The 13284-nt window shown below is 34.8% G+C and overlaps 1 protein-coding gene across 4 annotated transcripts in view; it reads left to right on the top strand.

Moving 5' to 3' along the window:
- Wdr49 (WD repeat domain 49) overlaps window positions 1-9516 on the top strand; it is a 164896-nt gene extending 155380 nt beyond the window's left edge. For all 4 annotated transcript variants that reach the window (XM_076932537.1, XM_076932536.1, XM_034501024.2 and 1 more), the window contains one exon: window positions 6931-9516. In XM_076932537.1, coding sequence (XP_076788652.1) covers window positions 6931-7061 — 131 coding nt within the window. In that variant the 3' untranslated portion in view covers window positions 7062-9516. The remainder of the gene's footprint in view (window positions 1-6930) is intronic.
- The last annotated feature ends 3768 nt before the right edge of the window (window positions 9517-13284 follow it).

The raw sequence follows: 13284 nt of genomic DNA, 5'->3' as shown, positions 1-13284 counted from the left end.
CCAGTTGTGGGTCTCTGTATTTCTTCCCATATATTGCAGAAGAGTTTACTACTCTATAGGTGGAGGGACCAGGGAAAATGGAGCCTAAAAATGAGTTTGGTTAAAGTTTTCTGCAATAGTCAACATTTTTCAGAGCACCAGACAATAAATACTCTGAGGGATAAGGAGGATCACATGATCAAGTTGCATGTAATCTTAAAGACAAGTTACACATTGCAAAAACATGTATTTCCAGATGAATGTAAACAACCAGTTGTAATGAATAATCTGAATTAAATTCACTCATATCTGCTACACCTGGGAGGAGCATAAAAACACATTACAAGATCAATTCCATGTTTTTGAAGAAACTGAGGTAACAAGACTCTTTGCCTTGTTTTCTTGGAGTTTTCTCATAAACACTTAGATTTTTCCTCACATGACTATATTTCTGGACCATGTTCTGACATAGGAGGATGTTTCTCAGATGATAGCCAAGGAAGGCACTGATCTATGAGTTTAGAAGGATGTTGTTAGGGGTCATTTTATGGCTATGTTCCTTTAGCATACCATAGCATTCCATTTTCCCTAGGTCAATGGCCTATCTAATCTTAGGTTCTTGTTCTTGGCTATCTGATGACTGCCAGGCATGGATTCTTTCTCATGGGATAGACCTTAAGTCCCATAAGGTAAGTGCTTGCTTACTCATACTTCTCATTGCATGTGCTATTACTTTGCCAGAAATATATGTGTGCCCTCTGTAGGAATTAAAAAGAAATAATGAAAACTGAGGAACAACATAGCCAAGATATACATACTTTAGAATTAATTTAAAGTTCAACTTTGTTTTTCATCTAATTTTAAATTAAATATATAGGTATTATAGCTAAGTAGGTCTTTGGAGATGGAACTCTGGAGAAAATAAGAAGGGGGTTTTTGGCTCATAGTCATTACCCACTGTAAATTATATAGTAATAATTTTTAAAAAAGAATTTCCATTTATAAAGGGAATAAAACATGGAAATAGAAAAGATTATTTAGAAATTGTACCATAAAAGGCACTTGCCAGGTATCTTCAACGTTCTAAACTATTCCTTCAGAACATAAGACACTTTTGAACAACTCCTAATCCCTGGGCAGCTTTTCCTTCTTGGCTATTGGGCTTTTAATATCTTTTTGTATTTTCTGTCTTTTTTTTTTTTTAAATGTGAAACATCTTGTGCTTCCTCTCTTTAGCTTACAAGTTGTTCCCAGTGGGTTCTCAAACAGCTTGAAACACACCTTTCATATGTCTTATTCATAGTGCTTAAAGTTAGCACAGGTCAGGCAGGCTTCTCAGTAAACTCCCAGAACCATTCACACTGACTCCTTGAACCTATAAAACTTCAAGTGGGACACTTCAGGCCAAGTGGGTTTTGTTATTATTGTTGCAGTCTGTAGAGACAAATTATAATAGTTATAGAGATGATTTTATTTCAGCTATTATTACAGAGACTATTCTCAAGAAGGAAGGCAAACTCAGAGTAAGAAGGAGGCCTGTGCTTTTGCACAAATGAAGAAGTCATTTGTGAGTCTTTAAAAACAATGAAGAATGACAGGGAGAGTTGTGTCTGAGCAATGTGAGAGCAGTCAGGCTCTTTTGTGACTGATTTTTTCTGGGGAACAAAAGACTGATGCGGTTTTTTAAACCATTTCTGCATTGCAGAAGCTTAGCCTCAGTTAAAAGTGAACATTGTGAGTGTCAGGCCCTGTTGTGTTGATGCTGAATGAGAATCAATTAATACTGAACAAGCCAGAAGAAGCCAAATGCTGTCTGGATATAGTGAAGCAAGATCTCAGAAGCAATCTTTTAGGAATCCTTGTTGGTACATATCTTGCAACACTTGCTGACCTACATGTTGCAAGACAATAGTTTCAGATGGATGAAGCTCTTAGAGTCTGGCCGTATCTGAGCTGTTGGGTCTAAGTTCTTAGTGTTGTCATTGGGTGGTGTTGGGGATGGTAGTAAAGAGTAATTGGAAAAGTTAGTTGGGAGGCTTGCAGCTTAACAGTGAAGAAAGGACTGAGATTATCTCTCTCTCATATAATACATCCTGACCACAATTTCTTTACCCGTCACCATTTTAAGCTTATTGTAACCTGATAAAGGCTAAAATTGAACAATGATTTGACAGTGCTGATCTAGAACATATATTGAGGCTTTTTCTTAAAGGCATCACCAGGTGAGCATAACTGTTAGAGAGGCAGAGACTCAGTTTCTGACCTTGGTGGAGTCAGAACGCATTTTACCAAGATGCTCAAGCCATTCTCATGTTCATTACCCATACTGCAGTTAGATAGAGTGTGCAGGATTTAGAGTGTGACTGGGAATCTTGGTGAGACAGAAAGTTTTTAGAAACTTGAACATCCACAGATTATCCAGAGCTTGTTATGTGCTGTTTACATAGCATCTTCCTAGATTAAGGTAATGTTTTAGAATGTTGCTATTGCTGTCAGTTTGAGAAAGTTGTCAATTAGTGAGAAAAAGAAGGCCAGAGGTCAGGAGATAAACAAATCATCATTTGTAAGTTCATGTTATTTTAGTGAAGATGTTTTTCAGTACTTCGCAACCAGCACATACTTTATTTTTTATCACTTTAAAAATATTTTGTGGTTGTCATTATAGAAATGGTTTTCAGGCAGCCAGCTATGAAATGAAGACATGAGTAAGCTAATGCCATAGTATTCCATGTAGCAAAGAATGAATGCAAATGGTTACTGACAACTAGATTTTTTGAGATATATTCTTATGTGTATGGATATGACTTTCTTTACTGGTGCCTTTAGAAGGCAGAAGGAAGAACTGAAAGCTTCGGAGCTGGTTTTTCAGGCAGTTGTAGTCTATACAACATAACACGGATGCTATGAACTGAATTCAGATCCTAGGCAAAGCAACAAGAGCTTATAAGTACTAAACTATCTCTACAGCCTATAGACACCATTTTTTAATTTTAATTTTTATTTTTTTATTGCATGTTTGTTTGTTTCTCTCCCTGCTTCTATGTGTGTGTGTGTGTGTGTTAAAGACAGAGACAGAGATACTGTCAAAGAGTCAGAGACAGAGAGAACATGTATATACTATGATGCATGCAAAGGTTAGAAGGCAACTTGTAGTTTGTTCTTTCCTTCTATCACGCAGATCCCAGTGGACAGACTCAGGCTATTATGCTTATTGTCAAGTGCCTTTACCTACTAACCTATCCCAATGAGACCTAGATTTTGATTTCTCAGTGCAGACTTTATGGATAAACACATGAACATATGTATGCCATAAACAACTACACTTTTATCATTGTTACTGAGCTCCAATCTCCTCCTCACTGTGAGCATCTCAAGAGTATGAGGAGTGAACAGCACCATTTGTTTAGTAGTTCAACAAGTGTGTGTGTGTTTGTATATATATATATATATATATATATATATATATATATATATATATATACAATACTGTCTATTAGGGCAGAACAAAGGTTATTGTATTTGGTGGTCATTGAGAAGTCTAGTGTAAGAATAGGTTGATAAACATCTCAGGGATAATTTCATTGAGACCATGCTGCCTGTTTAGGGAGTTGCATTCTTTGAGAGTATAAAGGGAAGCTTTCAGATCCTTTAAAGGTCTATGTGATCAATGGAGCAATAATGGCGGTTGCTAACAACTGAGTAAATTGTACTCTAAGATTTGAAACTGTCTAGCCTTGAAGACAGTGTTTCAGGTTCCTAAGAGGGTGTTAGGCAGGAAAGTTGCCTTAAAATAAGCTGTGAAAATGTTGAACACAAACTTTCTTTCCTAGGATTATTCAAAAGAAATCAGTCACAAGCCACAGGGAGCATGGTAAATTCACCTGTCTCTTCATAATCACTTGCCAGTATTCTGTGGTATAGAATAGAATCATGGCAAATATACTAGTTTGAACTGAATTGGGGAACTAGAGTCATCATGGTTCTATATTGAGTAAGATGTGGTTTAAAGCAGTGTGGGGTGCCCAAGGCAACTACAAAATACACAGAGCTCAGTCCTTAAGCGAAGATGGACACTGGGCAGAGGAGTTATTTCCTTCTCTTAATGCCCCAGTGTAGGGGAATGCCAGGGTAGGGGTGGGGGTGGGAGTGGATGGGTGGGTGGTGTAGCACCCTCATATAAGTAGGGAGAGGGGGAATAGGATAGGGGGTTCTGGGAGGGGAAATCCAAGAAATGTAAATAATAAAATATCAAATTAAAAAAGAGAAAAACCTCAGTACTGCTTTTATGTCTTCTAATGATTAAGTCAAATTTGCTTTGATCTAGAGAAGATAGGAACTATTACTTGGAACTAAAAATAAATTTCTAGGAACTAACTGGAAGTTCAAGTATAGTCAACATATATATTTACTTACATACAGAGGTTAACCAAAGCAATGCTAAACATTCTTTTAGACTACGAAGCGATGTCAATAACTTGCATATATTTTCTTACAACTATTTTCTACTATTGCAGTCCTGCTTTCATTTGATCATGAACAAATTTCTCTCCCTTCCCTGATGAGTGACTTCTTTTTTCTGCTGCTGCTGCTGCTGTTGCCTTCTTAGACTCCACATTGTGACATTTTCTCCTCATGTAACTTTTAAAGTCTTAGCAGCTATTTGGTTGTGTTCTTCAAATTTTGTAGAGTACAGATTGCACCTCCCTTCTGTGTTTCTATGAAAATGGCCTTTTTTGCCAGAATAATTTTCCCTCATTTTTCTTGTTAGCCAATTTAAAAGATGGAAAAGAAAAGCGATTAACACTTATAGCCATGTTTGTACTACTAGTAAGGAGTGTTTTGTTTTTTTATTGTTTACTGATTTTGTTGTTTAATTTTGTGCTTTTTAAATCCTATTTACCATGCTTTATTTTACTTTTAAATATTTGTGGAGGGAGTATATGATGGTGTAGGGTCTGTGTGTGTATGCACATATGTACATACAGGTGTGTGTACATGTCTATGTTTATGTCCGTGTCTGCCTCTGTCTCTCTGTCTCTGTCTCTGTCTCTGTCTCTGTCTCTGTCTCTCTCTCTCTCTCTCTCTCTCTCTCTCTCTCTCTCTCTCTTTGTGTGTGTGTGTGTATGTGTGTGTGTGTGTTGGGAGGAGCAAATATCGATCATGTGGAAGGCAGATCCAATGTTGGTTTCCTCCTTTCACCTTGTCAAGGAATAAACAAAACTGTCTTCTCCTGTCTCTACTTCCCATTTCACTGTAGGAACAGTAGAATTATAGACATGCACCTCTGCATTTGGTTTTACAGGCATTCAAGGGACCCAAATTCAGGTCAACTTCCTAGCCCAAAGTATTACTACATTATAAAGTGATTTAGCATTCCAATTTTTTTTCAGTATTCTTTGCATTGGTATTTACCATGCTCATTGGTCAAGCTTCAGCCTCACCCCATGTTATTTTTCTTTTATCTTTCTGTTTTATTGTACTTAGTTATCCCATCACCTGGAAAGGAGCACTTGTTTTTCTGCACTTGCACATCCTTTGTTTTTTCTAGGTGACGTTTCTGTTCATCCCTGTCAATCTTTCTTCATCTCCATCTTCATGATAAATAACTAAAATCCTGTCTGCATTTCAACACCTTATCAAATGATATCTAAAGCTTTGCCTTAATCTTTACATGCTCTTATAAATTCTTGATTTATTTATGCACAACTTGTATTCCCTGTTTTCTCTTAGCACCATATTTTATTGTTTATGATAATTATGACATTATCAGCATGAGTGAAGCTTCTGCTCTAATCACTTCAAAGAAAAGTCTAAGACTTAGCCAAGTGAGTGCCCCATAGCCTTAGTGCAAACCATTTGTATAATGTACTTCCAGTGTGCATTTGTTGAATGATAGAGTTATACAAGAGGCCGAAATTATTCCCTAGAACATGTGGTGCAATTTCCTCTCACTTCTGCTGTGCAATATCACCAGCCATTGGAATAGTTTGTTTCTGTTTTTTTTTCTTTTTTTCTGTTTTGAAGCTACAGATCCCTGTACATCAGAGTATTTTGTAAGATGTGTTTGCAGATGTATATGTTTAGCTATTCAGACAGTCAAATTGTGTGTTGATTATTTTAATTGTCTTATTTCAATGCAGAATAATTTATTCTGGGCTTTCTTTTTACAAGCCTTTGATAGTTGTTAAGTAGATTAAAAAACAGAAAATATCAGCTTATTTAGTTCTCTCATTTAAATCACCAATATCTGTTATCATACACATAAAGAAGTAGTACCAGCTGTATGTGTGTGTGGAGGGGGGTATGTGTGTGCATATGTGTGTGAGTGTAAAAGCTGTGTGTGTCTGTGTGTATACAAGTTATGTGGGAGTGAATGTGTATTTATGTATGCATATGTGTGTGTACAAGGTGTGTATGAATGTATGCATATAAGCTGTGGTATGTATGTGTGCATATGTATGTGTATACAAGCTGTAGGGGTATGTGCAAGGTGTCTATATATGTGTGTATACAGCTGTGTGCATGGGGAGGTAGTATGTGTGTATATACAAGCTGTGAGGGTATTTGTGTTTATGTGTGCATATTTGTGTGTACAAGGTATGTATGTATATGTGTATACAGTATGTGAATGGGGAGGTGGTGTTTGTGTGTATGTATGAGGTGTGTATGTATGTGTGTATACAAGCTGTATGTGCATGTCCATGCATGTGTGCATGTGTGTGTACAAGGTGTGTGTGTATGTGTGTTTGAGATAGGCGTGGTCCTTTAAACTTAAATAAAACGCATAATCGAAGGTTAGAAAAAAAAAACCCAGTACATTCTTGGCTGTAGAAACATCAATTTTTGGACAAAGAAAAAGAAAGAAGGAAGAACTTGATCCCCCTGTCCTTTCATTTAACTGGGTCTCTCAATATATATAATTCTCATGCCATTTTCTTCATTATTTTGTAGCTTTGAAAGCTGTATTTGATGAGAAAAGCCTATTCCCCAAAGAACTTCTGTATCGTGAAAGACAAGACAAATCATTGTGTCAAGAAACAAATGGTGAAATGAAGATAAAGAAAAACAAGAAGCAATTATGATGAAATAACAAACACAACCCTGTGACATAAAGCACTAGCAAGGATGCAAAGAAGAACCCAGCATCCCACTTTCTATGTTACTTTAAGTGTGAGCTTTGAGAAACATTGTCTTCAGACTCTGTGTTTGTGCTGAGTTCACTCATAATTTCCAGCACTGTTTAATCCAAGAAGGAACATAAAAATGACTGGTTTAAAGAAAAGTGATGCCAATTGGTATTGTCTATTTTAGAAGAAAGTATATTACCTAGTTGTCCCTATAATTGACCTTGTAGACAAACATTTATAATGTATTTATAAAAACACTTTATATTAAATAATATAAAATCTTTATTAATATATATAAAAGACTGACTAACTGATAAAAAATTCATTTAAAATTCTCTATTTTAATACTCCCTCTCTTTACAATTTGGTTTTCCACAACAATTTTGATACTGATACTTAGATATTGATAATAGTAGCATATATTATTCGTTTTAAATATAGTTTTTGTTTTAGTTGTATAACTTTATGATGTATAGTGTTAAAATTTGCTACACACTAAAATGAGTATCTAATTGAGATCATCAACATTCATAAGTCATTAAATATGTTCAAGTATTTTTAATTACCATGTGATTATATCACAAGTGGATGTATATGTAGTGAGCTTAGTATTTTAACACACATATCTAACATGTAGTAGCCAAACCAGGGTAATTGCTATTTCCTAGTAATCACTTTAGATTTATGCTCATTATTTTTATTCCCTTAGTGTGAATTGATGAGAGAAATAAACTACTGTACTTGAAAGTCCAGTGATGTACCATGTGCAAAGAGGTAACAGCCTTGGAAAAGAAGCAAAGTACCTGGTCATTTGTGGTTTTTTTTTTTTTTTTTTTTCTGATAAAGATGTAGGTGACTTTATTTAAAGATGCTCAGACACACGAACTGGCATGATAACATATTTATTTGGACAATAAAGTTCCAATTTACTATGACAGTATATGAGCCTCTTTTTCTTGTATGTTGATAGATCGTACCAACGTTTCAACTGTACTGGCATACATTTTTTTTTTTAGCTTTTTTTTTTTAATTTTTAAAGTTTTAAAAATCACTTTATTTGTTTACATTTCAAACGATATCCCCCTTCCCAGGTACCCCTCCAACAACACTCCTATCCTGTCTCCCCTTACCCTCCTCCCCTTTGCTTCTATGAGGGGGCTCCTCCACCCATTCACGCACTCCTGCCTCAACCCTTTAGCATCCCCCTACTCTGGAGCATCAATCCTCCCTCCTCTCCCATTGATGTCAGATAAGGCCATCCTCTGCTACATATGTATTTGGAAAAGCTCAGAATACTCATGATACAACCCACAAACCATATGCAGCTTAAGAAGAAGGAACACCAAAGTGTAGATACTTCAATCCTACATAGAATGTGAACAAAATAATCATAAGAGCCAGAGGGAGGGAAGGACCAGGAAGGAAGAGAGGAGGGGAAGGGGAAAAGTAGGGCAGGAACAAGTATTGGAAGAGACAGGAGAGAAATACAGATAATCAGGAAATTGAATAAAAACATCTAGCAGAAGGGGATGGGGAACTGGAGGTAACCACTAGAAAGTCCCAGTCTCCAGGGAGGCTAGAGGCTCCCAGGAGCCAACAACTTTAGCTGAAATACTCAACAAAAGAGAGATATAACATGTAGAGACCACTTCCAAATGATAGACACAGCACCCAGTTGAGGGATGGGGCCACCCACACATCTAAAAATTTTAAACCCTGAAATGTTCTTATTCAAAGGAAAGATAGGGACAGAAAGGAGCAGAGACTGAAGAATACGCCATGCAGAGAATGCCCCACCTAGGGATGCACTCCATCTGCAGACATCAAACCCCTACACTATTGCTGATACCAAGAAGTGCTTGCTGACAAGAGCCTGATATGGCTGTTCACTGAGAGGTTCTACTAGCACCTGACCAATAAAGATGCAAATACTTACAGCCAACCATTGGACTGAGCCCAGGAACCCCAATGGAAGAACTAGGGGAAGGACTGAAGGAGTTGAAGTGGATTGCATTTTCATTAGTAGAACAATATCACCCAGAGCTCCTATGAACTCAACTACCAAACAAAGAGTGCCTGGTTCTTTGTAAAAATATCATTGTCCAAAAGAGTCTACTAGGCAACATTTAGTTCTGAAACTTAATGATTCTCCTTGTACAAACTTTTTTATATATACATTAGATACATCATCTTTCAGGAAGCCAATATTATTGTGTTGTTTTTTGTTGTGTCCTTCATAAAGAATTAATAACTTCATTTCCACGGGTTTAGTTCATTTGTATATGCTTATCTTTTAATAGGGCCTTTAAAATAGTTGGACTTTAAAATTCTTGCAATAACACGTTAGTAAATTATTAATATATAGTGGATAATTTTGTCCCACATTCAAGGCATTCAATCTATTTAAATCTCATATGGATTCCTTTAAAATTTATCTATTTTAATGTTGAAATGTGACATATTGTTCCATTATCAACTTTCCTAGTAATAAAATATCAGTGTTGAGATATTACAATTCTGGTCTGTCTCCTTCTAGGATTAAGGCTCATGGTTCTTTTTACTACTTCACAGGATATGTTTAATGATGTAGGCTTTAATAATAGATTTGCAAGCATCATCAGAGCGAACATTTTAGCTTGGGAATGGGAATATGTATAAAGATTTGCTGAGGACAGAATTATTTTCTATTAGTGTTTTTGTGAATAGTGAGTCAGATATTTACCTCTTATGTATATGGCTTTGCCTTCTCATGAAATTGCAATCATACATGTCAAAGATACAGGAGATATGTGTGTGTGTGTGTGTTTATGTGTGTGTTAAGGTGGAAAGTATTTTTTACAGAAAATATATCATATGTAGTGGAATCTTTCTATGTAATACAAAGTTACAATTTGTCTCCAGTGATTCAAAAAATAGGTTAATACAAAGCACATACACACGCCTTGCATGTATGTATGTATGTATGTCTATTATTTATTTATTGTCTATCTGTCTGTATGTATGTCTACTTATCTGTCTTTTATATTGAACAAGAATATATATAGATACAAGTGTGGTAAATAGTAACTATTTGAGACTCTGAAAAGGGGGACATGGAGATTGTAGAACTTTTTGCTATACAGGCGCATTTAGGTAAATTTGAAAAGAATTCAATGCCAATTTTTAAATCTTAAAATATTGCTTTGATATAAAGGATTCTTTTAGATGTTCAAACAGAAACAACATAGACTGAATGGAATGCTTGATTGGATAATCCATCAGTTCAAACTCAGAACAATGATTTATGAGCTACAGGTTGATGCTAGTACAGTGAACTGAAATCAGAGACACATTCCCAGAAATGCAAAGGATTATTTAGATGTAAACTAGATATAATAAAGATACAAAATCCTTTGTGACAGCCCTTTTTTCCACATACATTCTTCTCTCCATTCATGAGTGAATGAATCTATTCAGCTATTCAAAGTCCAGTTATAGAAGGCAGGGACAAGACAATTTTTTACATGTATACAGTAAAAACACATCTTGCTTTCAGCTTTCTCAAGTCTATTCACAAATAATATAATGGATAATTAGGCTAAGATTTATGGGCAATTATTTTTTCCAGGTATAATTTAGAAATTTTTTAAAGAGACACATCTTTTATTATTATTATTGCCTTTAATCTTTTTTTACGGTTCAGTCATTATCCCCTTCCCGTTCTGCCCTCTGACAGTTCCTATTCCATTTCCCCTCCCCCATCTCCAAGAGGATGTTGTAACCCCCATATGAACTCTTTTTGAAGAGATTAGTATAATACAGTCTGCTCCATATAGAGTAACTTCCTCTGTGTAGATGTTATGTTGGTAGAGCACTTGATAGATGCTTTATAAAACTATAATTCTATCTCTTAATTCTGTAAAAAGAATTAAGAGGAACAGTCTCAAAGTACATTTGATGAATTCAATAGTTGCTTCAAAGCTCTGAAAGTCTTTTTTTCATGTGACTACTTCTAATGATTTGACAAAATATACACAAAAACGCATAGAAATGACAGTTATTACGTCTTCCTATTCTTTCATACTCTATAGCATCTAATTGTGCTAAAGAAGTAGCAAGGTCTCTCCTGTCAAATGCTAATAGACTGAAGAATTATAAACTGTTCCTGAAATTACCATTTAGAAACAATTATTTTAAAACCATTTTCTACTGTGAAAGGAACTTGTCACATTAAAATGTGCTATGATTTCAATAGTTGTTTGTAATATGTGTATCTACTCTAGCTATAATGTAACTTTTTTTTACTTTAGAATATGTTCTTATCACTCAAAAAAATACTTACTATACTAACAGTATGAAAGCTGCCTAAGATTACTCTGTGCTCAAGTAGAAAAATTAAATTTTAAACTTTTTATTGATGAGAACGTTTTCCTTTGTGTATTTAAAGTTTGGAATTAAGTATATTTTCATTTGAGAAAATAAACGATAAATTACTAACATAAGGGATGAGATTATAACTCTAACTCCTTGATACTGACAGTGCTCAAATTTATATAAAAGCATTTAAGGTCTCATTTATCTTTGACTCTTTAGAGGCAAAATATAGTTTTAAAAAGAATAGATTTCTGAAAGCATTTAGATGGTGTGCAGTAATGTTTTATGGACAACAATACTTTGTTGGCTACTAAAGCACCTTAAAATTGGAAACAAAAATTCATGATTATATCTTTTTACTTCAGAAGGAAGAGGACAATGCATATTTTAGCTTGTACTGTTCTAATTTAAGATCCCTACAGAAAAATCACATTGAATGGTCTAAATAAGAGAGGGTGGCTGTCTACACCTTTGCAGGGATGAACAGGTATTGGCAGATTCTTGGATAAATCACTTTATGATCTGAGCAATGTGCAGACACAATAAGGTGGTAGTTGAAAGTGCTAGTGATATATGGTTGCTGGTGCCACCACATGGGTAGAAAACACGGAATGCTAGCCCTAGACATTCTTATCTGTATCACATGTGTAAAATAATTTGGAAGATAGCCTTCATGTATTGAACAGATCCAGTTTGGAAAGTAATTATGGCATCACTAAATATAGAAAAATACTTAAATTTAGAAAATATAATGCTGAAAGAAACTCCAAGTTTTTAAAATGAAACATTTGCGAATGCCACTATAATCAAAACTCCTGGTTGATGAACTAAGATGTAGGTCAGTGTGGGAGATATTTGTTAGTGTGAAATACAATCTAGATTTATTCTTATAACACTGAAACAAGTAAAACCAAGCCAGTTAGGAGATGTTCACTTCTCATAGTCATAATACTTCAGGTCTTTCACTGGGTCATGACACTGAAAATATTGACAAGTTCCAAGGACTGAGATAAATATTTTAGAAAATGTATTTCTTTAAGGGAGTCATTTTAAAGATGCATATGAATAATTTTATTTCTTTCTCATGAGGTTAACAGAAATACTATTAAATTTGATGATCAATAGTCATATATGGTTCAATGAATCTATACTAAATTTTTCATTTCTCAGAGGCCATATGGATGATACATGTGTTTAATACCTTTCTGCCAGTGAGATGACTGAGTTGAACTACAAAAAATGAGATAAAACTTATTGAATTATGCATCTATTTTTTATTGATGGGTAGTTTGTATCGAAAGTTATGTAGAATGTTAAGATTGTGTGTAAGTAATCTCAATGTTACTTTCAAGTTACCTGGGATGCATAGTGTTTTCTTTTACATATATAATTTGGTAAATCAATAATTTTAATCTTTTTTGTAAAATATAAATATATATTTTCAACATCTATTCTTTTCCAAAAAATTAGAATGGGACACACAGACACAGAAAATTCCTCTGATGTTTACAAAGTGCAAGTTGATGAATTGAGGCAGTTGTAGAGTGGATTTGATTCGGCTTGTTCTTTTCCTCATAAGCACTTTGAAGTATTTATGATAGGTTGAATGTTTAATCTGACTTCAAGTCCTATTAGAGTCCAGCACATTTATAATATCTGTCAGATTTCTCCAATCATTTCTACTTTTAAAGGAAATGAAATAATAATAATTCTTAACAATTTGTCTGACTTTTTCTTTTCACTTACATTTAATCATTTATCATTAACTTGATCACATGACAGCATAGTGCACACCTGCTATGTTTGTGAAAGAATTAATCATTCA

This window comes from Arvicanthis niloticus, chromosome 4 (genome assembly GCF_011762505.2).
Source record: "Arvicanthis niloticus isolate mArvNil1 chromosome 4, mArvNil1.pat.X, whole genome shotgun sequence".
Taxonomy (NCBI): domain Eukaryota; kingdom Metazoa; phylum Chordata; class Mammalia; order Rodentia; family Muridae; genus Arvicanthis; species Arvicanthis niloticus.
Note: the sequence above shows the minus strand (reverse complement) of the source record. Positions and strands in the feature narration are given on the sequence as shown.